Source organism: Oncorhynchus masou, chromosome 11 (genome assembly GCF_036934945.1).
Source record: "Oncorhynchus masou masou isolate Uvic2021 chromosome 11, UVic_Omas_1.1, whole genome shotgun sequence".
NCBI lineage: Eukaryota > Metazoa > Chordata > Actinopteri > Salmoniformes > Salmonidae > Oncorhynchus > Oncorhynchus masou.
Window position 1 is genome coordinate 43,553,532 of NC_088222.1, and position 26,913 is coordinate 43,580,444.

Sequence of the window (26,913 nt, forward strand, 5' to 3'; positions counted from 1 at the left end):
AATATCATGCAGAATTAGTGGAGAATCTGTGAATCTGTGAGCCTAGGGTGCCGCCTGGGATAAGGGCATTTTCCTAAGAAATTAAACGATTTAGCTGTCATTTCGATAATGGAACGAAAAAGTATAATATTTAGGCAAAACGGAAAAAGAAAACAAATTGACGTACGCCTATAATATATACTCCTGTAACCTTTTTGAGTTCACCCGTATGCCCTTCATCATTAGCGTTAGCAGCACGCTAGCTACCCCTCCATCTCCCATCCCATCGTTCTTGCCATCTCAACCATCATCCCCCAGTGAAACCCCTTCATCTCCTCACCCTGCTAGCTACCCAACCTAGTTTCCCCACCAACCCAGCAACCCTAATTATGTTGATTTAACTTAGCCACAACCCCTTCCTTCCGCCATACCACCATCTGAATGGAAGCTTATTAGTTTGAATATTTTTTTTTATTTATTCCCCATTTCTTGGGGCCCCTGTCGGCATATCCAATTACTCTCGCCGCGCGGCTGTAATTGCCTCCATGCCAATGGACACCAGACAATCGTGCTAAATGAGGTGAGGCCGAGAGGCTGCAAGCCCGACTTCATTAAGAGCTAATGGGATTTTATTGGGGGGACTGAAGACCCAGCTCATCAAAAAGGGACGATGGAAAGAAAACAAAACAGATGGAGAGGAAGAGCCGAAAGACTCTGCAACGTAGCTCTCTGCGTAGGCTGCATGCACTTTTTTTTTTTACCCCGGTAAGAAAAAAATAATCAGTAAAACTCTCTATAATTCGAATCTTGCCATCAACCCCTACCCCATCCCTGTAAAACATATATACAGGAGAAAGAGACAAATGTTGGAGCGTTGTTGAAAGATAAGGCAGGCCTGAAGGGTGGAAGCTTTTATAGAGAGTCTGTGGGCTTCTCGACTTTTTTTAGTGTTTGACTGATAGTAAAATGTTTGTTTTCTTCAGAATGTTTGCGTGTCTTTGTTGTTCAAATGTATTCTAGGCTTGAATTATGTAGCACTTAACAATAAAATATATATTTTTTCACTTGCAATCATCTATCTCTGGGATGTTAAGCAGATCAATACCAAGTCTACAGTTTATGTTTTCATCACCTATGTGTAGAATAGATACTAACTAATATATTAACTCATTTCAAAAAGAGTACTGGTGAAACTAACAGACAGATGTTATACCCAGTTAAAGCATTCAAAGTGCTGCACTGAGACTGGGGTAGTATTCATGCTTCTGTGCAGTGTGGGATATGGCAGTGCTTGATGCACTCAGAAACAAGGAAAGTACTCAACTCAAGAAGAGGGCATGCAAAGTGCTACAAGAATAGCTTTTTCAGCAGCAATGAATGGAGTGGAGATGAGTGAGAGCCAATCACTGCCGATATACAGCAATGTGATGCATCATGTGTTGAGATGTTTTCCAACTCAGACATGTACAGTATACAGTATGTATGTGTTTGGTAGTGATGCCCATGCAATAGACATGAACATGCCCTCGTCTGTCATCAGTCTGCCCTTGGTATGCATGTGAAGCTGGTCCACCATTTTAGAGAACCCCTATAGGAATAGCTATATTGCAGCTTGCAGTTGAGGATCAGTTGCCCATACTTTAATCCTCTGCACCATCTTAATGCCGCTACGGTTGTCCTGCTGTGGGATTCATCCCAATGTGCCTTTTGACTCCTCTGTAAGAGGGTCCTGCCAAAATCTATTACACAGTGAATAGTGTTCACCTACAGGAGCATTTAGACCCAGTGTGTAATGTATACTGTGAACTGAACATTAGCTTCTAATCTGACTTTGCTCCATTCTGTCCCCACTGAGTATTAAGGCTACTAAGTCCATTCACAGGAAGTGAGAAATTGTGATTTGCACAAAAGACAACCCAATTACAAGATGCATCTGTTTGTGGTGAAAAACGACACGTTTCATCCTCAAAAGACAATTGAACATTTCAATGTTTCAAATCAAATCAAATTGTATTTGTCACATGCACCGAATAGAACAGGTGTAGACCTTACTGTGAAATGCTTACTTACAAGCCCTTAACCAACAATGGCAGTTTTAAGAAAATAGGATTAAGAAAAGATTTACTACATCAACACAAGACAGTGTACTCAGTGTGTGTACCCAGTGTTTGTTGTGGGTGGTTGTAGGCCTGGAGCTGATTGACGCCTGGCCCTGGTAGTAACAGCTGTCCTCCAGCTGCCAGAATCTCCTGCTTGGAGGAAAACAGACCCAAACCTCCAGGGTCAGTGCTGTGGTATGGAGGTCTCCACGGCAACCGGAGGAGGATCTAGAGCCCTGAGAACAATCCTGCCACTGAGAGGAGAGTTGCGCTCCGGCTCGCCTCTGAACTCAACACAGGGGAATGCGACTCTCCCCAAGTGGGGAGACGGAGAGAGGGAGAAAGAGGGAGAGCTGAATAGGAAGGAGGGAGTGAGAGATAGGGAGAGGAAGGAGGAAAAGAGGATGATGATAGGAGGGAGGTGTGAGAGAGAAGCTTGGTTTTTATCCTGGCCAAAACAGTGGTTGTCATGTTAACCCAACCCCCTCCTCCTCCTTCCCACCCACCCTTCCTTCTCTCTTTCTCTCTCTCTTCACCCCCTCACCGAGCTCAGGCATTCCCCACAAGCAGTGAGGCAGTGTTTGAATGACTGAAACACTATATGCAGAACGTAAAAAATGGTACTTATTGGGTGCCGGCTTGTATACAACACTCTGACCATCGGTGATTAGAACAAAAACCTGATCCCTTTGCCAAAACATATTTTTGTTATATTAAACACTGCACTGAGCAAGCTCTATTCCAAGAAAAGTCATGCTCTTTCATAATAGGTTGTAGTTCAATAAACATAGCTTTTTATGCAAGTACGTTTATTTTGTTTGAATTCAGCTGGTGCAGATAAGTTTGTTGCTCTAACAGTTACACTGTAGTCTCAAACTGCAGACCACATCAAAGCTAGTTACACTGTGGTAGGCAATGGCCATCACCCTGTGAATTTGAGTCTATGTTTGTGGTCATACAAAAACTTTTGAATAAAACCTCCACACACCATCCTTCTGTACAACATCTCTAAGTAGGGTTTTGTTAAATAGAGTTAAGATTCAAATCAGCAGAGGAGACAATAGAAACAGTAACAGAAAGAGTAACAGGTGTTAACCAAGATCCTGTGCCACTTGAGCCACTGTATCTGCTGATCAGGGCTTCACTTTACCTGGAAGGAGAAACACTTGGCATGGACATTCTGATAATCATAAATCAGTTTAAGACAAAAGGAAATTGCGAATCCAATCGTCTATTGTTATGGTACATGAACAATTGTCAGGAGATTATTGTTCTGTTCTAAATGAAGAGGCCCTCACGCGTCACCTGCAGCTCGATATGAAAAGTAAGACACACAAACAACACTTGATTTAGACGAGGGGAACGGAATGCTTGTTATTTACCTTAAGGTCACCACTTTTGCCTAAATGGTGACAGAAATTCACAAAGAATGGAGGGGTTTCTATGGTAACAGGCTCCCTGCAAAAAGGTCACCGTCAGAGGCAGAAAGACAACAGGATTATGGGGGATTTGGAGGGGGAATAAAATCAGTTTTATTCTCTATTTTTTTGTGTATAAATACATTTCTTCTATAGAATATCTGAACGATGATAAAAACATTGGATTTGAATAGTGCAATTACATGGCTCCAAACGGCAAGGACTCTCTTTTTTATTATGATTTCTTTATTTTCTTTTGATGTCAGAATTGAAAAGGGAGTGTGGTCGGCAGTCGCCCGACGCCCAAGCTTTGTGCTCGCCGCTGATACATACCCGCCTTGCTCCCTCAATCACTGGCGGCTCCTTTCGCTCCCCTCCCTCTCAAGTCATTTTAATTAAGTCAGTCTCGCTGGCGTGGCTGGCAAAGATAATTGGAGAGGGTTTTGGATGCCATTTACTCTAAATGTCGCCTGTTTCTTCCCTTTCTTTTCGGGCTGTCTCGGTCTGACTCTCCCCCCATCTTCTGGCATGGAGGCTGATCTTTCGTTTCCATCTTATATTCAAACGTGAAATATGGATCAACCTCGTCTGTGTGGTGTGTGGCACGCCACTGAGAGGTTCCTGTGAATTGGGCCGATGCTGCAATTGATTTGAAATGGCAAATCAAGTGATGGCAATTTCTATGAAATGAGGGGATTCTTTTGAACTTTTTGAAAAAATTATTATTTTCTCACTGTCAAGAATACTGAAAACGTATAGGAAAGACATATACACAGTATATTAAAAATAGCTTAAGAATAACTAACATAAATGATGCTTTAAGCAATGCTTTGATGATCTGGAAGTGAAGCAGATGTATGTTGTTTCTCAACATAAATTCACATTGCTTCCATATGGAGAGAATGATGATCCCCCCCCCCAAGTTCTAGTCAAGAGTATAGGCCCATTTCTTGGCCTCGTTGTTAAAAGACATCAGAAAGGAGCTTGTTTACATTGGATTGAATACAACTTCAGATGCAGCTCCTCCCTTACAGAAAAAAACCCACATTATTTCACATGCGGAAAATTCATTTAATGTGAATTTCACCTGTTTTCACGTTAAATCAATCAATCTGAAATCAGGTGAATACATCTGTTTTTGGAACACTTCTCATGTGATCACATTTTCACATAAGATCATGTGATCACATTTTCACATAAGATCATGTGATCACATGGAAACATGTTTTTTTGGAACACTTCCCATGTGTTCACGTGAAATGCATGTTTTTTTCTGCAAGGGCTGCAAGTTAACAAATACGTAGTCAGATGGTTAGCGCCTACAACATGGCAGCTGTCATCGGAGGATTGGTTAGCTGGACAAGATAGCAAGGCAAGGTAAAATATCACCAATAGAGCTAGAATAATATGCTTATTGAGCATAGCTATACCCATCAGTCTTGTGTGTTTTCATGGTCCTCATTCACTCATTGTTAAGTTTGTCAAGTTCCCAACATCAGTGTATAGCTATACTGCTACAGGGCTTTTGATGTGAGGATACGCGTTCATCACTTAAACGGGATGTTTGCTTGTAAACAGAAAATGTCTCTATGTGCGGTAAAATTTAGATTAAGACTACAAAATGAAGTGTAGCAACTTTGTGAAGAATCTGTCAAATCATTTTTATAATAATACTGTCAAATTCTTTCAAGTTATTTGTGTTGTAGTGCATGCATGAGTTTTGAGAGTTCGGGAATCGAGCAATGAGTGATATGTGCAACACTCTAAAAGTGTTAACTGTGTTCAAAGTGCCCATGAGTATTAACTTCACACTTTCTGACATTTGCAGTGTTCACTTATGTGAGTGATAAATATAATACTACATTTACCCTACATGTATGAACCCTACGACATATAATGTGGCGTATGAGGTATGTTGTACTTGAGTGTTTAGTGTGTGCAGTGTGTGGCATGTGCAGTGTGTGTGAGTGGTAAGTGTGCGGGGACTCCTCCAGGCAGGCCCCCTATCAATCACAAAGGGTCGGGCCTGTTGCTAAAATGGGTCTGCAGTGGGCCACCCATCCAGCCTTGCCGCTCGGGGGAGATCCAATGTCCTCAGAGCTCTAATGCACTCCAGATGTCCTTTTGGCTGGGGTTGATTTTTCCATGTGGTCTATATTAAAGGGAACTTTATTTAATATATCAGGCTTTTAAAATGCTACATTTGTGGACAATTTCTACTTAAAATACCAAAGGAACTTGTTGATGCACCTGCAGCAACTTGCCTATTCAGTTCTAATGTGCATTTTCTATTTTTTCCCATTTTAAAACAGCATTGGTAATACTGAGTCCCCAATATCTCTGTTCTCTCTGGTGTTGGCTGTTCTCTCCTCTCTCTATATATATCTCCATCTGGCTCCTTTCATCTCTTACCTTCTCTCTCGTTCTTAATCTACTTGTGTCTCTTCCTTTCTCACACTCCCTTTCTCTCTTTTTCTCTAGTTCTGGCTTTCTCACTCCCCCTCTCTCCCTCATCACCCCACACATGCTCCCCTCCGCTCCCTGTGGCATTTGAGAGAGGAAATGTAATATTGGATTGTTTGGTGTTTCCAAGGATTCCATTCGGCTGGGCTCCTTCCCCGACACAAAGACAAACATCAGCTGTCGGTGCCAAGAGCAGCAAACACCAGCGTCTCCCTCATTATTCGCCCCTCTCATTTCAGAGAAATGGCCTAGTTTTTATTGTCTCTTTCTTCCCCATTGCCTGGTTTGTGTTCTAGACGGCTCTCCATGCTCTCCAAGTGCCCCTGACACTGTTTTTCTTCAACTTTATGGCATACCCACTGTGATCATTTGAATTGTGTGTTTTTTTGTTTGTATCAGCAAGCGATATCATAATTACCAGGCCCTTGGGAATACTTGGGGACAGTTATCAGATTTCCATTTTACAGGAGAAATACATCTGGATTAAGAGAGAAAATGAGGGGAGTGGTTCATTGTTGCAAGGAATGAAACTGTATATAGGGATAATAGTTATTCACTTTTCAATCCTTTTGAAGGGAGCATGCATGAACTGGATCTCAATTAGCTAGCATATTCAGTAGCCTAGCTATCTTTCAGACAGTTTTAAGACTTTGTGGACCACTCTCTCATTAAGCTCAACCAAGCATTGGTTACCCTTCGGTTTCCTCATGGGTCCAACCACACATTGCCTACGAACACCCTTATGGGGTGAAGGTCTTTCTCCCTACCGCCTCTACACATGTCATCCACCTTGCCCTGGTTCCTCCACCTGCTATAATAGTCTGACCCCCCTCGGTGGCTCATCCAGACCCTGACGAGGGGGCCTCAAACCCTCTCCACCTGGAATCTGCTGACAATCAAAGCTGCGCATCCCAACCATTCTACCTCCTCTACATCCCCACACCTGATAATCCCCCCACTCATTAGCCCCCGCCGCTCTTCTCAAATATTCCCCTTCGCTTGTCCTTTATAGGGGGAGGGATGGAAGGAGGATAGAGAGATGGAATCCTCTGCATGTAGATGACTAGGTGCTCTTAATCTTCCCCTCTACTGCCACATGCCTGCAAATACCTCTACACAATGTGCCCTAACCCTCCGGTGGCACCAAGCAGGGCATGGCATGGCACTTGCCGTTCATTTAACTCATGTCAACCTTGCAAACTCTTGATTTACCCTCGGTGTCAATGTTAGGTGTTGTATACCTAATATTCACTCTAAAAGCTGTTGTCTAAAGGTGTTTGAAGTTGAACTAAGGGCACGGAACACAGAGTCATGCTCCCTGTCAGAGAGCCTTTTAATGTCTCTATTTGGTTTGGTCAGGGTGTGATTTGGGGTGGGCAATCTATGTTTCGTTTTCTATGATTTTGTGTTTCTATGTTTTGGCCGGGTATGGTTCTCAATCAGGGACAAATGTCTATCGTTGTCTCTGATTGGGAACCATACTTAGGTAGCCCTTTCCCTCCTTTCTGGGTGGGAAGTTGACTTTGTTTATGGCACATAGCCTTTAGCGTCACGGTTTGGATGGTAGTGTTTATTGTTTTGTTCGGCGTCTTTTTGTAATAAAAGGAGAATGTACACTCACCACGCTGTGCCTTGGTCCTCTTCTTTCAACGGCCGTGACACTCCCCTTAAAGTAATGTTCCAGAGATTTTGTATGATTTCCGCCAGGAGTTTTGAAAGTACTGCTCAAGGCAAAACAGGTCCCAGAAAATTGTGCACAATTGTGTACTACATCATCCATTTTGTACAATATGTTATTGCAAAAAAATATATTTCATAATATGTTACAAATTCCAATTCATACTGTACAATATGTTATGAATTGTGCTTAAGATCCAGACTGATATTTTTTTAAGCCAGTGGATAAGCTTAGGTGTTGGGAAAATAGCCATTTTTATCGTGAATAAAAAAGTGAAACATTAAAAAACCTAGGAGACCCCTTCCATAAACTTACACAGTAGTTATGACAACTTCCAGAGGACTTCCTCCAAACTATCAGAGCTCTTGCAGCTTGAACTGACAAGTTGTCCACCCAATCAAAAGGTCAGAGAATTAATCTTGTACTGAAAGCATAAGCTACAGCTAGCACTGCAGTGCATAACATGTGGTGAGTAGTTGACAAAAAATCGAAGACAGAGAGAGAGCTAACTATATTTCGTAGCATTTGTATCTTTTACTTTCACTTTCACTTACTTAGCTAACTAGTTTAGCCTACTCAAATACCCAGTTAAAACAGAGAGGGATGCTATGTCAAGGTAAGCTTTTGGCTTTATTCAGTTATTGCCACCGACGCCCGCCAGTGTAACTGCTAAACTGCTTGCTGTATACTGTACTGCATGATTGTATCGGGTTTACTAGCGTGTTAGTTCTAGTAGCTACTATATGTTGACGATGACCTTAATATGGTGACAATGATGTAGGCTGTGGTTAGCGGTTATGGTATGAAAGTTTGGCTTGGAAAGTTTTTTTTGCCTGGTCACAGACAGCTGTTGTATTGTGCACTGAAGTCCACAAGTGAAGGGAAAAGGTGAGAGGAGGTGAGAGTATATATGCAAGAAGGAATTATATATACAATGAGAAAAGTGATCATGTGGTTTATGTGGCTGCTAGTTCTGTGTTTGCGTGTGATCAGGAGTGTTTTGATTCTGTTGAAAAACTTTTCTTTAAAGAAGCAAACGAAACGAAACGGGGATACACATACCTGAATTTGTCCAATGGAAACTTGTTTGCAACTGTTGGACTAATGATTACACCCGAGATCATCTAGATTCAGGCAAGAGTGTACAAGGCGGTATTGAATGTGTCACTGTCTGTCACCTTCATTACTTTAATTTCTCTTGACCTGTGCACCTACGTTGTAAACTTTTATTTGTAGGCTAGATTGTAGCAACCTCATGATGGGTAAAGGGAAAATTTGAGTATCATCTAGTAGGCTGAACCTATGGATGTTATATTGAGCTGGGGAATGGAATATGAATGACAGTCATCCAATATGATGTAATAGAAATAGGGCCCATATTATTTAAAAAAATGTAAAAATGACACCGAAGCTTGAACAGCAGGACAGGCTTGTGAGGTAGGGCCCACAACGTCCATGTCACTCAGTTACAGTATTTGTCATGTACCACAACCACCACCACATGAAGTTGTGGCCTCGCTCACTCACACGTCCACCGATAAGGAGGTATCCATTTTAAAATGGCCTTGCAGATGCAATAGCAGATAAGCCACACAATGTTACAACCGGCGTATCGCCTGTGAACATGAGAGTAGAAGAAGAAGAGAGAGAGGGCCGCGGAAATGATTTGAAGACAGCAAACTTTTGAAGATTACGCTCCTCTCGCTGAGCTCAGGAGTTCCAATTTCAGGCAGAATTTTTTTCAGCCTTAAATATTCCGATATTTATCAGCTTAGGGAGGAAATGCGACTGCTGTGTGTCAACCGCGGGACACGCTGCCTGCTCGGCCCTGCATCGGGCTAATAACATCAAGATGCTGGTACATTCAGAGCCGGCTTAGCACAACTCACAGTATGAAAGCTATGTGGTGTGTAGGAGGATGCACTGAAGATCTCCAAATGGAAGTCCCTCAAAGTGCTGTTTGACTGGATTTGAAAGTCTATAAGGGAGGAAGGGAGAGAGGAAAAAACATGCCTAAATGTTTCAAAACAGAAAGGATTCACCTGGAAAATAATGTCAATACACAAAGAACACCATTTAGATGGTCTTTATTAGGCTGGCTAATGCACGAATGTCTTTCGGTGCACAGGAAGTTTGATTGAAAATGGCAATCTACTCTGAAATAATCTGCCTATTTTGATTGGTGTCATCAACAGAGCTCTGGAATTAAATTATTCTTATACCATAGTTCACCTGCTAGATATTCCAATATTATATTATATTTTCCCTATAAGCTTTTTCACTGAAGAAACAAATAGACCTGGGAGACCAGATGCTGCTGGAAGTGGTGTTTAATTAAAACATGCTTCACATGCTCCGAATACAACACGTGTAGACCTTAGCGTGAAATGCTTACTTACAAGCCGTTCTTGGCGCACCCATCCCGTTTAGCGGGATCATTTTCGTCAACATCCGCTGAATTGCAGAGCGCCAAATTCAAATTAAACTACTAAAAATATTTAATTTTCATTAAATCACAAGTGCAATATAGCAAAACACAGCTTAGCTTGTTGTTAATCCACTTGGCGTGTCAGATGTCAAAAAAGCTCTCTCAGCAGACAAAACATTACAAACAGCTAGCAGCAAAGTAGGTTGGTAACGAAAGTCAGAAAAGCAATAAAATGAATCGCTTACCTTTGATGATCTTCGGATGTTTGCACTCACGAGACTCCCAGTTACACAATAAATGTTCCTTTTGTTCCATAAAGATTTGTTTTATATCCAAAATACCTCCATTTGGTTGGCACGTTTTGTTCAGAAATCCACATACTCAAGCGGTCACGACGGGGCAGACGAAAATTCCAAATAGTATCCGTAAAGTTTGTAGAAACATATCAAACGTTTTTTATAATCAATCCTCAGGTTGTTTTTACAATAAATAATCGATCATTTTTCAACCGGACCGTAGCTTTTTCAATAGGAGAGAGAGAGAAAATGTCTGCTCCAAGCTGTTGCGTATGCAAAACTCTGCTGGCACCCAGTCATCCACTGATGTGATCCTTCTCACTCATTTTTCAGAATAAAAGCCTGAAACTATGTCTAAAGACTGTTCACACCATGTGGAAGCCATAGAGAAAGGAAACTGGTTGATATCCCTTTAAATGGAGGGAAGGCATGCAATGGAACAGAAAGGTTTCAGGAAAAACAGCCCTTCCTGGTTGGATTTTCCTCAGGTTTTCGCCTGCAATATCAGTTCTGTTATACTCACAGACAATATTTTGACAGTTTTGGAAACTTTAGAGTGTTTTCTATCCTAATCTGACAATTATATACATATTCTAGATTCTGGGCCTGAGAAAGGCAGTTTCATTTGGGTACGTTTTTCATCCAAACATCAAAATACTTCCCCCTACACTCAAGAGGTTAACCAACAGTGCAGTTCAAGAAAGAGTTCAGAAAATATTTACCAAAATAAACTAAAGTAAAAAATAATAAAATAATAAAATTACAATAACAAGGCTATATACAGGGGGTACCGGTGCCGAGTCAATGTGCGGTGGTACAGGTTAGTCGATGAAATCTGTACATGTAGGTAGGGGTGAAGTGGCAATGCATAGATAATAAACAGCGAGTAGCAGCAGTGTACAAAACAAATAAATGGGGGGGTCAATGTAAATAGTGGCCATTTGATTAATTGTTCAGCAGTCTTATGGCTTGGGGGTAGAAGCTGTTAAGGAGCCTTTTGGTCCTAGACTTGGAGCTCCTGTAACGCTGGCCATGCGGTAGCAGAGAAAACCGTCTTTTTTGGGCTTTCCTCTGACACTGCCTAGTATATCGATCCTGGATGACAGGAAGCTTGGCCCCAGTGATGTACTGGGCCGTCCCACTACCCTCTGTAGCGTTTTTCGGTCAGATGCTGAGCAGTTGCCATACCAGGCAGTGATGCAACCGGTCAGGATGATCTCGATGATGCAGCTGTTGAACTTCTTTGAGGATCTGGGGACCTATGGCAAATCTATTCAGTCTTCTGAGGGGGAATAGGTTTTGTCGTGCCCTCTTCTCGACTGTCTTGGTGTGTTTAGACCATGATAGTTCGTTGGTGATGTGGACACCAAGGAACTTGAAACTCTTGACCCGCTCCACTACAGTCCCGTCAATGTTAATGGGGGCTTGTTCGACCAGCCTTTTCCCATAGTCCACGATCACCTCCTTTGTCTTGCTCACATTGAGGGATTTGTTGTTGTCTTGGCACCACACTGTCTCAACGTTGTCGGTTATCAGGCCTACCACTGTTGTGTTGTCAGCAAACTTAATGATGGTGTTGGAGTTGTGTTTGGCCACGTAGTCGTGGGTGAACAGGGAGTCCAGGAGGTGACTAAGTACACAGACCTGATGGGCCCCAGTGTTGAGGGTTATCATGGCAGACGTGTTCTTGCCAGTAGGGGGAACTCATTCCTCTGGTCTAAGGAGATCCCAATGCCCCAGGGCAGTGAAAGGGAAATTGCCCTGCGTAGGGTACCTTCTTACGGATGGGATGTTATATGGGTGTCCTGACTCTCTGTGGTCATACAAAATCCCATGGCACTTATCGTAAGAGTATGGGTGTTAAACCCGGTGTCATTGCTAAATTTCACACCTGGCCCCATTCCATCATGGCCACCTAATCACCCTCTCATTCTTAATAAGCATATATAACTCCTGACCTCTCCACCATGATAGCTGGTGTGTGGTGAGCTTTTTGGCACAAAAAAATGGCTGTCGTGCATCACCCAAGTGAGTGTTACATATTGGTGTTGGAAGAGGTGTGTTTCACCTCAGACTATGTAAAGCACTTTGAGCACCTACTGTAGGTGGAAAGGCGCTATATAAATCCAATAAATTATTATTATTAATGTTAGCTAACGTTCGTGAATTATTTACCCTGTTGAACGCGTCTGCACTTTATCCAGATTTTATCCAGTTTATACAGTTTTTAGGTTTTGCAATTTTGTGTGAAACATGTATATTCCTGTCCTTTTCATCCCAGGGTCACGTATACCCTATTTAGAAAAAAACCAACCTAATTATAATAAGAGCTTTTAGATATGCTAATAAGGTTATTTGCATGCGAACCATTCGCCTTTAGGGAATTACACAAATTTCACCACACTGTAGTAGTCTCATCAACATCCATAGTCGAATCTTTAATCTAATTTTAAAAAGCAGGACAGAATGCAATCACATCTGAATCTGTAATATCCAAACAATCATTTGCATAAATACAAAGAAAACAAGAATTGGAGTCAGATTGGGCGACTGATGCTGTTGTATATGGACGGAAAATACTCTTGGGAAATGGTAGGGTGTTTTTTATGTTTATGTGGCACATTTAAATGTATGAAGGACACTATCACAAAATCTACTAAAGAACTATGTCACTAGGAAGTAGCATTTAACATTCAAGGTCATTTTGACTTATAACTGCATTATATGCACTCATACATTCATATAGGGTCTTATAAGGACCTATTCGTCTTTATAATGCACAATGCTTTTTGTTTGATGCATGAATGATGCATCTATAGCCTTAATGCATTCATAAAAACTGTTAAAATGAGCTGTGAGCTATTATGAACGCTTATAAGAAGCCTTATATATATTTTTTTTATTTATTTCACCTTTATTTAACCAGGTAGGCAAGTTGAGAACAAGTTCTCATTTGCAATTGCGACCTGGCCAAGATAAAGCAAAGCAGTTCGACACATACAACGACACAGAGTTACACATGGAGTAAAACAAACATACAGTCAATAATACAGTATAAACAAGTCTATATACGATGTGAGCAAATGAGGTGAGATAAGGGAGGTAAAGGCAAAAAAAGGCCATGGTGGCAAAGTAAATACAATATAAGCAAGTAAAACACTGGAATGGTAGATTTGCAATGGAAGAATGTGCAAAGTAGAAATAAAAATAATGGGGTGCAAAGGAACAAAATAACTAAATAAATAAAATACAGTAGGGAAAGAGGTAGTTGTTTGGGCTAAAATATAGGTGGGCTATGTACAGGTGCAGTAATCTGTGAGCTGCTCTGACAGTTGGTGCTTAAAGCTAGTGAGGGAGATAAGTGTTTCCAGTTTCAGTGCTTTTTGTAGTATATTTTGCACTATGTGGCATTATAAACAGGTGGTTCATAGATAGTGTTACCCAAAATTCAATGGACATTATTGCACTATGCAAACTTGTCAAGCATGAGTTAATTAACTTCTACAGTTCTTTGCTGGATTCATCAATACAATTTCACCATCGGGGGTGAAGACAAAACAAATCAATCTGCAACAATCTGCAACAATCTGCAAAAATCTGTCTCTCCCTCAGCAGTATCTGTGCAGTGACCTCTGCTGAACTTATGTCTATAACAATGTCTATGATCGTTCTTCACCGAGCGACAGCATCAAAACCATCCACATTGGGCTTCTTAGGTATTACCCCCACATTTTGTGTGTGTGTGTATGAGTGTGTGCGTGTGTGAATGTCGATGTGTGTGTGTGTGTGTCTTTCGAATGGTAATAGGATGAATGCTAAGGAGGAGAGGTTGAAGAAGGCTAGGCCCCGTGATGTGAGCCTCTTCCTAGCCCGGGGGCTATGAGGCCGGAGGACCACTGTTAGGCCCACCCACCTCGGGCTGTACCGTGTGGGGTATGTGTGTGTGGTGCCCACTTATATGTCATGACGTTGGTTATACCGAAGGGATGTGTGTTTCTGTGCGTGTGTATGTGTACGATTTTGTAAGTGTGTGAGCATGCGTGTGTGTGCAAAAGTGTGTGTGATGACCCCTTCCCCAACCTTATTACCTCCTGCCAAGCCCTTCTCTCTCACATGTTGAATACCCACCAAGGCCTCCTCTCCTCTTACCTTTTGCATTGCAAATCTACCTCTAAGAATGAGCAGTTATTGGATACCCATATTCATCTATGTTATTGCTATGACTTAGGGCATTAAGATGCATGATATTTGGACTACGTGTCACCTCCGAAGCAAATGTTATTCATTGCATTTCCAGGTCATGTGAGTAACCAGGAAACTCGGTAACGGGATGGAGAAAATGGAAAGGGGAGGGCAGCCCTTTGGCTTAGGCAAATGTTGGGGTTGTAGTCTCTCAGTGGTTTTCTCCTTCAAAACTACAAAATCAATATTAAACTGCCACATTCAGACATGTTCTTAATTAACATCGGACACTGAGAAAACCAATGGGGATCAGTCTCTAAGTCAGGCATTGTGCAGCATGTGTGGCATCGATCTTGAAGTCAACCTATGTTATGCTGTTGATAGTTTGTCAGTATGTGTGTGCTTAGAAAGGATTGTGCAACATCCTCAAACACATGGTTTCCTTACCCGACTTTTGTGTAAAGCCACTCGTGAGAGTATTCGGATGAAGTGTGTGTGCTGTAAACACTCATCTGACCACATTCCCTTGACTGCAGGCATCACCTGTTTTCTGTTTGCTGGGAAACCTAGCAGAGCTGTGTTCACGAGTGCCCAATCGCTGTGTGTCAGACATGTCACTGGAGAGGTCTTTGCACTTCAAAGATTCTGGCAATTTTTTAACCAACACTTCTTATTTAGCTGTTTGTTTTTGGTGGGGGAGTTAATTGTTTAAATACCGCGGCTGATATTTGGTAGAAATCTGACTCAGTCTTATCAAAAGAGGAACAGGAATGTGTGTGTGGTGGTGTGTGTACGTGTTTGAGTGCAAGTGTTAGAGAAAACGCGATAGAGAAAGAGAGAGAGTGACAATGTTTTCTGTTTGCAGAAACCGAGAAATTCAGAGCCAGCCAGCTACATGAGCAGCTTTGACACTGTAGTGCTTTCCCCCTCCCCAGCCAGCCTCATCAATAGCCTGGACCCAGGAGCTAACGATTGTTGTCCGAGGTCATGTCAAGAATTATCGATGACATCTTTTACCTTTCCTTAGCCAGGGCTCTCAAGGAGCAGGAGGCCTCCTGTTAAGGCTCATCGATCGAACTTAACGTTCCTGCCTCATAGTTAGACATGGGCCTTTTCGAATACCTCAGAAATGCATCCTTCTTTCGTTCCTTCCTACCTTCCTTTAAGTAATCACAGACCTGAAAGGGTTGGATTAGAGATGGTGTACAGTAAGATGTGATGTGATTAAGTCAAGTGTGGATGGTTTTGGACTTAATCACATCAAATGTGACCGGATATGGATTTTCTATCAATACCAAGGGTAATGGTGTCAAACTGTGGTTAGGCCACTGACAGTCTTTGTGTCAATATGATGTAGGCCAATTGCATGCTTTAGAATGGAAATATTTGTGGTGTGCTCTTTGTTAATTAAACACATAACCTTTCCTACATTGGGTCCTCAAACAACTGGCACGTACTTAGTGGTTTATGGTGTAGCCATATTCCTCATAGTTGGTCCAGTGAGGGTCTTAAAGTGGAATTACTTACTGGTACTGACCAGTGGTGTTTTGGGAAAGGGGAAAATGTGTCCCTACCATTCTACAAGGAATGTTTTGTTGTCCATTTGGGTGTTATATTTGACCTGATAAAAATACAGGTCTTGTTAATTGACCACTTGGTTGTCCCCCAGAGTGTGTGTGTGTGTGTGTGTATTTACGGGTGCATGTAATGTGGTTGTGTTAGGTAGCCTACTGCATTCCTTGAGGAATGGGAGACTTGATAGATCACTTAAAATACTGTGCAATTGCTTTATCTTTTATTTATTTTAAACATTTTTATTTCAACCTTTATTTAACTAGGCAAGTCAGTTAAGAACAAATTCTTATTTTACAATGACGGCGTACCGGGAAACAGTGGGATAACTGGCTTGTTCAGGGGCAGAACGACAGATTTTTTACCTTGTCAGCTTAGGGATTCGATCCAGCAATCTTTCGGTTACTGGCCCAACGCTCTAACCACTAGGCTACCCTCATTATAATCCACATAATAATTCACATTTCCTGCTGCTGCAAGATTATGTTCCTACTGTGTAATTTTCCATTTAATTACCAACCATGCATTTGCAATTAAAATGAGGACCAATAAAAGGGGACATACCTTTTAGGTGATACCACTTGGAACGAGAACACAAGCCAGGAAGAGAAATCAGTACACAAATCACACTCACACACACCCATCATCCTCAATTTGTATGATTTGGACCAGAGCTCATCAGATTAACTAAAATGTGCAATTTCAGAGCCAGGATCGATTCTGGGGTTGGTTGTACAAAAATACCTTAGAAGATGTGAGGTGAGCTGCGAACCATTTGGTGGACATAGGTGTCGATAGAGGGTTAATAATATCATTAGCAAGATGTTGTGTTGAGTTATTTGGGGGGCTGGCTGAGTTGACTGGTGGTTGTGTTTTAGAGCCTCCCGGGGCACTTTTCCACACACGTTGGTGCCAGGCCGGGTCCTAGGATAGGATGGGATGAGCTCACTGGTGGAGCGTGCCCGTCATCTGTGTCTCCTTGTCTGTGTCTGGGGGAGAGATGAGAAGCCATCCGCACCACTTCCTCTCTTGTCTGACTTCCTGGGTCCTTGTGCTGTCTTGTGCCCTTGTGTCCCCTCAAACTCAAAGACACTGTTTCTATTCAGGGTAGAGCAGGGGAATTCTTTATGGAAATGGTGACTGGGTATAAATACAGATGTAGGATCTTAATTTGACCACCCTGTTGCAGAAGATCTTTCCTGTAATGCAGGACATTTTAAACTTGTAGTGTATCTTTGGTTTAAAAATGCTTCTGAAGTTTGTAATTTATTTGATTTTCCCTTAGGACACACCCCTACAAAAACGTCCATTAGGCGTAATTATAATCCACATAATAATTCACATTTCCTGCTGCTGCAAGATTATCTTCCTACTGTGGCAAACTGGCTCAAATTGAGATTCTACATCCTACATCATAGTACATTTTACAATGTCTCAGTTATTTGCATGGAAGCATGGGTGTTTGTGCCCTGTTCGTGCCCTTTCTGCCTGTAAAATAGAGTTGAAATGGTTCAGTCCAATGCGACTCCCTGTGTCGAGCCGTGTTTTGGTATGACTCACAATCTCAATCTGATTTAACTCCTAGACCTCTCTGGCTGTTAACAATTATACCTGCCAAGTTCAGACTTCTTAGTAAGCATGACAAATACTGTATCATCTATTCCACAGTACCGCTCCCAATCTTCCTATAACCACACCAGCAATTAATGTGATTCATACCCTACCATCCAAAGGGCCCTTCATGCTCATGACTATACATGCTGGTTCACTGATGTTGTGCCTTACATGGGAATCGTGTGTGTGTGTGTGTGTGTGTGTGTGTGTGTGTGTGTGTGTGTGTGTGTGTGTGTGTGTGTGTGTGTGTGTGTGTGTGTTTGTGTGTGTGTGTGTGTGTGTGTGTGTGTGTGTGTGTGTGTGTGTGCAGACGTGTATGTGTTTTCTCGCATGTGTGTGTGTTAACTCCAGAGACCCTATAACTCCATCAGGTACAGTACACAAGCCTGCGGGACTTCTCCAGTTCTGGACAATAGCAATTAGTCCACTGACTGGAGCTTTAATTGGACACTGGTTGGCTTAGTTTCATAACTACAACCTACCATCCACTACATGAGGAAAACAAGGGCACTGATCCCTTATTGTGTGTTATCTTGTTAAGTGTTATTATAATGTCACCTGTTCTGTACTATTGCAGGTCCATTTTTGCATTGCTTTTTCACTTTGTGAGGTGCTATGTAGTTTAGCATTTTACGAGAGTGCTATGTAGTTTAGCATTTTACGAGAGTGCTATGTAGTTTAGCATTTTACGAGAGAGAGAGAGAGAGAGAGAGAGAGAGAGAGAGAATAGCAGCACCTGGCGGTTGTCTGGTGCAGTCATAAACCAGACAACTGCTGCGCACTCATTCTCAACACAAGATGCATATTACATACTGTACAGCAAGTTAATGATTTTCTGGATCAACTGTATGCGAAAGAGATGTGTCACGCTGCACAAGGCAAATGGTTGTCACACCAGATACTGGTTTTCTGATCCACGCACACTCCCTCAACCTGATCAAGACAAAGGAGATGATATGGACTACAGGAAAAGGATGATCAAGCACACCCCCATTCTCATCTAAGGGGCTGTAGTGGAGCAGTTTGAGAGTTTCAAGTTCCTTGGTGTCCACATCACAAACAAACTAACATGGTCCAACCACACCAAGACAGTCGTGAAGAGGGCACGACAAAACCTATTCCCCCTCAGATGACTGAATAGATTTGCCATAGGTCCTCAGATCCTCAAAAGGTTCTACAGCTGCACCATTGAGAGCATCCTGACTGGTTGCATCACTGCCTGGTATGGCAACTGCTCGGCCTCTGACCACAAAGCACTACCGAGGGTAGCGTGAACGGCCCAGTACATCACTGGGGCCAAGCTTCCTGCCATCCAGGACCTCTATACCAGGTGGTGTCAGAGGAAGGCCCTAAAAATTGTCAAGGACTCCAGCCACCCAAGTCATAGACTGTTCTCTCTGCTACCGCACGGCAAGTAGTACCGGAGTGCCAGTCTAGGTCCAAGAGGCTTCTAAACAGCTTCTACCCCCAAGCCATAAGACTCCAGAACATCTAATCAAATGGCTACCCAGACTATTTGCATTGCCCCCCCCCCCCACTCCCTCTTTTACGCTGCTGCTTCTCTCTGTTATTATCTATGCATAGTCACATTAATAACTCTGCCAACATGTACATATTACCTCAATTACCTTGACTAACCGGTGCTCCCGCACATTGACTTTACTGCTGCTCTTTAATTACTTGTTCCTTTTATTTCTTATTCTTTTTCATATTTTTTTTTAACTACATTGTTGGTTAGAGGCTTGTAATTAAGTATTTCACTGTAAGGTATTGTTGTATTTGGCACAATACCATTTGATTGATTGATTTTTAAAGTATCTGTGACCAACAGATGCATATCTGTATTCCCAGTCATGTGAAATCCATAGATTAGGGCCTAATATATTTATTTCAATTGACTGATTTCCTTACATGAACTGTACCTCAGTAAAATCTTAGAAATTGTTGCATGTTGTATTTATACTTTTCAACAGTGTACATAGAAACGCACCAAGCATGGTAAACGTTAAAGTGGCACGGATAACCACCCACTAAAGCTGATTAGGTAAATACCTGGGTGTTCATAACACTTCCCAGAGTAGGAGTGTTGATCTAGTATCATGTCCCCCCCTGTCAATGTCGTCTTATTCATCATGGTCTGCAAAGCATAACTGTAGCTCTCCTACTCTGAGATGCTTTATGAATACAGGGCCTGACCCTGGACCAGCAAGTAGACACTTCTTATATATAAATATATATTTTTTATACTAGGCAAGTCAGTTAAGAGCAAATTCTTATTTACAATGTCAGCCTACCCCAGCCAAACCCGAATGACACTGGGCCAATTGTGCGCCATTTGGGACTCCCAATCACAGCCGGATGTGATACAGCCTGGATTCAAACCAGGGACTGTGGTGACACCTCCTGCACCTTAAACCGCTGCGCCACTCAGGAGACCAAAACCTGATGTTTAAATTACAATGTACTCATTTATTTAATTTACATTTTTTTTACCCCTATTTCACCCCAATTTCATGGTATCCAATTGGTAGTTACAGTCTTGTCTCATCGATGAGGTCAAGAGCCGTCTTGTCCTCCGAAACACAACCCAACCAAGCCGCACTGCTACTTAACACAGTGCCCACTGAACCCAGATGCCAGCCGCACCAATGTGTCGGAGGAAACACCGTACAACAGGTGACCGTGTCAGCGTGCACTGCGCCTGGCCCGCCACAGGAGTCACTAGTGTGCGATGGGACAAGGACATCCCTGCCGGCCAAACCCTCCCCTAACCCAGACGACGCTGGGCCAATTGTATGCCGCCACATGGGTTTCCCGGTCGCGGCCGACTGCGACAGAGTCTGGACTCGAACCCTGAATCTTTAGTGGCACAGCCTTAGACCACTGCGCCACTCGTGGGGCGACAATGTACTCTTAACACTATGTGTGTTTGTGTCCCCCTGCAGGTCTCCATGTGAATCTGTCCCATGATGCAACATGTGTCCCCAGCACTAACAATGATGGCCACTCAGAGCGTTCCTCCACCATCGTACCAGGAGAGCCAACAGGTCAGTACATCACTAGTAGTCAGCTCAGGGTTGGGGTCAAACCTGTTTTTATTTCAGTCAATTAAGGAAATGGTTTAGAATGTAAATAATCAATTGAAAATTCCTTGCAGAAAACATTCTAGAGTTTTTTATTTGTCTTAAGTCAAATGCACTTCCTAACAAACATTGTTGTAAAAGTATAGGCTAGACCTAACTGCAGATCTAGGAGCAGTTTACCCTACCTCAATGTCAACCTATGCCAACAGGTCAAATCCACCATTGTCATTATCTCCAACACAATAACAGTGTGAAAACGCTGCTTTTTAAAGTTTTGTAGAAGAAATATGTAAAGTAAATAATTATACCCGATGACATCACTCTAAGTTAAAACATTTCCAAAACATTGATTTTCAAATGCTGTAAGATTTTTGTATTTATTCGGTATCCCTTTTAGCTGCTGCCAAGGCATTTTTTTTTACTCCTCATATCTTTTTAATCACAGTTCATAGAAACGCCCCATTTTCACATACACTACCATTCAAAAGTTTGGGATCACGTAGAAATGTCCTTGTTTTTGAAAGAAAAGAACATTTTTTTGTCCATTAAAATAACATCACATTGATCAGAAATACAGTGTAGACATTGTTAATGTTGTAAATGACTATTGTAGCTGGAAACGGCAGAATTGTTATGGAATATCTACCTAACCTTAACCTGTTACATGTGTTGCCCAGAAAAGGGAATGTAGACCCAAGTAGATGGTTTGTAGATGTTCAATAGCTGTCAACTACATTTCAACTAACTACTGACCTTAACCCTTAACCTTAACCCTTATTATCCTAACCCCTATATATATACACACATATATATATATATATATATATATATATATATATATATATATATATATATATATATATATATCGGCAGTGTATCAAATACTTGTTCTCCCCACTATATATATATATATATATATATATATATATATATATATATATATATATATATATATATATATATATATATATATATATATATATATATATATATACAGTGGGGAGAACAAGTATTTGATACACTGCCGATTTTGCAGGTTTTCCTACTTACAAAGCATGTAGAGGTCTGTAATTCTTATCATAGGTACACTTCAACTGTGAGAGACAGACTCTAAAACAAAAATCCAGAAAATCACATTGTATGATTTTTAAGTAATTTATTGCATTGACATAAGTATTTGATCATTTACCAACCAGTAAGAATTCCGTCTCTCACAGACCTGTTAGTTTTTCTTTAAGGAGCCCTCCTGTTCTCCACTCATTACCTGTATTAACTGCACTTGTTTGAACTCGTTGCCTGTATAAAAGACACCTGTCCACACACTCAATCAAACAGACTCCAAACTCTCCACAATGGCCAAGACCAGAGAGCTGTGTAAGGACATCAGGGATAAATTGTAGACCTGCACAAGGCTTGGATGGGCCACAGGACAATAGGCAAGCAGCTTGGTGAGAAGGCAACAACTGTTGGCGCAATTATTCAGAAATGGAAGAAGTTCAAGATGACGGTCAATCACCTCGGTCTGGGGCTCCATGCAAGATCTCACCTAGTGGGGCATCAATGATCATGAGGAAGGTGAGAGATCAGCCCAGAACTACACGGCAGGACCTGGTCAATGGGACCACAGTCTCAAAGAAAACCATTAGTAACACACTACGCCGCCATGGATTAAAATCCTGCAACGCACGCAAGGTCCCCCTGCTCAAGCCAGCGCATGTCCAGGCCCGTCTGAAGTTTGCCAATGACCATCTGGATGATCCAGAGCAGGAATGGGAGAAGGTCATGTGGTCTGATGAGACAAAAAATAGAGCTTTTTGTCGCCGTGTTTGGAGGAAGAAGAAGGATGAGTACAACCCCAAGAACACCATCCCAACCGTGAAGCATGGAGGTGGAAACATCATTCTTTTGGGATGCTTTTCTGCAAAGGGGACAGGACGACTGCACCGTATTGAGGGGAGAATGGATGGGGCCATGTATCGCGAGATCTTGGCCAACAACCTCAGTGAGAGCATTGAAGATAGGTTGTGGCTGGGCCTTCCAGCATGACAACGACCCGAAATACACAGCCAGGGCAACACACAGCCACAGCCAGAGTGGCCTAGCCAGTCTCCAGACCTGAACCCAATAGAAAATCTTTGGAGGGAGCTGAAAGTCCGTATTGCCCAGCGAGAGTCCCGAGGTCTGTATGGAGGAGTGGGCCAAAATCCGTGCTGCAGTGTGTACAAACCTGATCAAGAACTACAGGAAACGTATGATCTCTGTAATTGCAGACAAAGGTTTCTGTACCAAATATTAAGTTCTGCTTTTCTGATGTATCAAATACTTATGTCATGCAATAAAATGCAAATTAATTACTTAAAAATCATACAATGTGATTTTCTAGATTTTTGTTTTAGATTCCGTCTCTCACAGTTGAAGTGTACCTATGATAAAAAATGACAGACCTGTACATCCTTTGTAAGTAGGAAAACCTGCAAAATCGGCAGTGTATAAAATACTTGTTCTCTCCACTGTATATACAGTGCCTTGCGAAAGTATTCGGCCCCCTTGAACTTTGCGACCTTTTGCAACATTTCAGGCTTCAAACATAAAGATATAAAACTGTATTTTTTTGTGAAGAATCAACAACAAGTGGGACACAATCATGAAGTGGAACGACATTTATTGGATATTTCAAACGTTTTTAACAAATCAAAAACTGAAAAATTGGGCGTGCAAAATTATTCAGCCCCTTTACTTTCAGTGCAGAAAACTCTCTCCAGAAGTTCAGTGAGGATCTCTGAATGATCCAATGTTGACCTAAATGTCTAATTATGATAAATACAATCCACCTGTGTGTAATCAAGTCTCCGTATAAATGCACCTGCACTGTGATAGTCTCAGAGGTCCGTTAAAAGCGCAGAGAGCATCATGAAGAACAAGGAACACACCAGGCAGGTACGAGATATACTGTTGTGAAGAAGTTTAAAGCCGGATTTGGATACAAAAAGATTTCCCAAGCTTTAAACATTCCAAGGAGCACTGTGCAAGCGATAATATTGAAATGGAAGGAGTATCAGACCACTGAAAATCTACCAAGACCTGGCCGTCCCTCTAAACTTTCAGCTCATACAAGGAGAAGACTGATCAGAGATGCAGCCAAGAGGCCCATGATCACTATGGATGAACTGCAGAGATCTACAGCTGAGGTGGGAGACTCTGTCCATAGGACAACAATCAGTCGTATATTGCACAAATCTGGCCTTTATGGAAGAGTGGCAAGAAGAAAGCCATTTCTTAAAGATATCCATAAAAAGTGTCGTTTAAAGTTTGCCACAAGCCACCTGGGAGACACACCAAACATGTGGAAGAAGGTGCTCTGGTCAGATGAAACCAAAATTGAACTTTTTGGCAACAATGCAAAACGTTATATTTGGCGTAAAAGCAACACAGCTCATCACCCTGAACACACCATACCCATTGTCAAACATGGTGGTGGCAGCATCATGGTTTGGGCCTGCTTTTCTTCAGCAGGGACAGGGAAGATGGTTAAAATTGATGGGAAGAGGGATGGAGCCAAATACAGCACCATTCTGGAAGAAAACCTGATGGAGTCTGCAAAAGACCTGAGACTGGGACGGAGATTTGTCTTCCAACAAGACAATGATCCAAAACATAAAGCAAAATCTACAATGGAATGGTTCAAAAATAAACATATCCAGGTGTTAGAATGGCCAAGTCAAAGTCCAGACCTGAATCCAATCGAGAATCTGTGGAAAGAACTGAAAACTGCTGTTCACAAATGCTCTCCATCCAACCTCACTGAGCTCGAGCTGTTTTGCAAGGAGGAATGGGAAACAATTTCAATCTCTCGATGTGCAAAACTGATAGAGACATACCCCAAGCGACTTACAGCTGTAATCACAGCAAAAGGTGGAGCTACAAAGTATTAACTTAAGGGGGCTGAATAGTTTTGCACGCCCAATTTTTCAGTTTTTGATTTGTTAAAAAAGTTTGAAATATCCAATAAATGTCGTTCCACTTCATGGTTGTGTCCCACTTGTTATTGATTCTTCACAAAAAAATACAGTTTTATATCTTTATGTTTGAAGCCTGAAATGTGGCAAAAGGTCGCAAAGTTCAAGGGGGCCGAATACTTTCGCAAGGCACTGTATATATATATATATATATATATATATATATACACACATTGCCGTTTAAAAGTTTGGGGTCACTTCGAAATGTCCATGTTTTTAAAAGAAAATAGATAATTAATATTGTAAATGACTATTGTAGCTGCAAACGGCATAGGCGTACAGAGGCTTACAGAGGCCCATTATCAGCAACCATTACTCCTGTGTTCCAATGGCACGTTGTGTTAGCTAATCCAAGTTTATAATTTTAAAAGGCTAATTGATCATCAGAAAACCCTTTTGCAATTAAGTTTGCACAGCTGACAACTGTTGTTCTGATTAAAGAAGCAATCAAACTGGCCTTTAGATTAGTTGAGTATCTGGAGCATCAGCATTTGTGGGTTCGATTACAGGCTCAAAAAGTCCAGAAACAAATAACTTTCTTCTGAAACTCGTCAGTCTATTTCAAAACTCGATCCTCCAGAAAGTAGAGAGCAACCCTTATGCAGTTCTACTACGTGATATTTTTTCAAAATAGATGCATTAGACAGGATTACCTAAACATACTGACCAGCTCAAATAGACAGAAGCGTGCTATATTGCTGACCAATCCGAACTGATCTCTCGGCATGTCCAGCCCACTCATTATCTCTGGCAATCATAGCTCGCGGGAAGGTTGCTCACTTTTTCTGTTGCTTAACAAATGGCAGACAAGTTTGTTATTAAGGCACATGAAAGTTCACATGTTCCAGAGGGCATTTCTGCCAAAAAACGCAGTTTGATAATAATAAAAAGAATTCTTTCAAATGGCTTTCCTGTGATGTAGTGAGCCACGACATATGCCTAGTTACCTGACACGAGTCACAAAAGTGCCAGAATTGCCCTTTAACCTTATCCTAGCTAAGCAGTATCCTAGAGAAGGAAGTAGACAGGTTGAATCAGAGCCTCACCATCCCCCTCCCTGTCTCCACTCTACCACTGTCTCCTTCCGCCCAGAGGATTAGTGACAGGGGAGAGCTCCCAAGCCACAGTCAGTGCAGGCAACAAAATGCAAATGAGAGCTAGTTAAGTGTGAAGAAGCTAATTTATTTCCCATTTGGAGCCGAGATTAAGATGCTTCCTCCCCAAACCAACACAGGGGGGATGGAGGACCCATTTCCTTCTCTCCAAAGGCTGAGGGGGAAAAGGAGATGAGAGGAGGGGATGGGGTGGGAGAAGGAGAAAGAGGTGGGGGTAGGGGATCGACACGATTGAAGAGATGCATTGTACACATCCAGACCATCACATCAAAATAACACGTCCATCTTTCATAGGCCATGCGGAAAGATCAAGCTGGTGGTCTATCCACTCTCATGTAGTTCACAGTATCTGATAATGTGTGTGTGTGCCTGCTAGAGATGAGATAGTGGAACACAAAACCAGTTTTCTAAGTAGAAAGCCCTGCCAGAAGAGGGCTAATGCACATACAGATCTGGGACCAGGCTACCAGTGTATGTAGTTGACTGTCGTTCTGATTGCATGAACAGATCTGGGACCAGGCTACCAGTCTATCCAGTTAACTGTGGTTCTGAGTTAGCTAATGCACAGACAGATCTGGGACCAGGCCTACCGTTCTATGTATTGAAGTTCACTGTGGTTCTGTTTGCTCTGCCCTCAGATGACGGGCACCACCCAACAGAACTCCAAGGCCCAACAGGTCCACATCTCAGCATCCTCAGAAACTGGGAATACCCCCATCAATGTGACCCTTGACCCCCAGGCCCAGCTGGAGTCAGATAAGCGGGCCGTTTACAGGTAAGACGTGGTCTCAAAGCATACATTTGTGCAATATACTGTACATTTTCTGTGCTATACAGTGTAAATTCTCTCTGTTAGTTAATTCAAACTAAGCTCTCCAAAAAGTGGTAAGGCAAAACTGCCTTGAGGAGATTTTGAGAACCATCAGGCTTTTAAAAGGACACTTTTAAACAGACGCACACACCCACTCCT

At 42.0% G+C, this 26,913-nt stretch overlaps 1 protein-coding gene across 1 annotated transcript in view; it reads left to right on the forward strand.

The window, feature by feature from the left end:
• LOC135547875 (uncharacterized) overlaps positions 1-26,913 on the forward strand; it is a 102,759-nt gene that overhangs the window by 34,711 nt on the left and 41,135 nt on the right. The window contains exons 3-4 of the mRNA XM_064977091.1: positions 20,675-20,776; positions 26,582-26,718. Coding sequence (XP_064833163.1) covers positions 20,696-20,776; positions 26,582-26,718 — 218 coding nt within the window. The 5' untranslated portion in view covers positions 20,675-20,695. The remainder of the gene's footprint in view (positions 1-20,674; positions 20,777-26,581; positions 26,719-26,913) is intronic.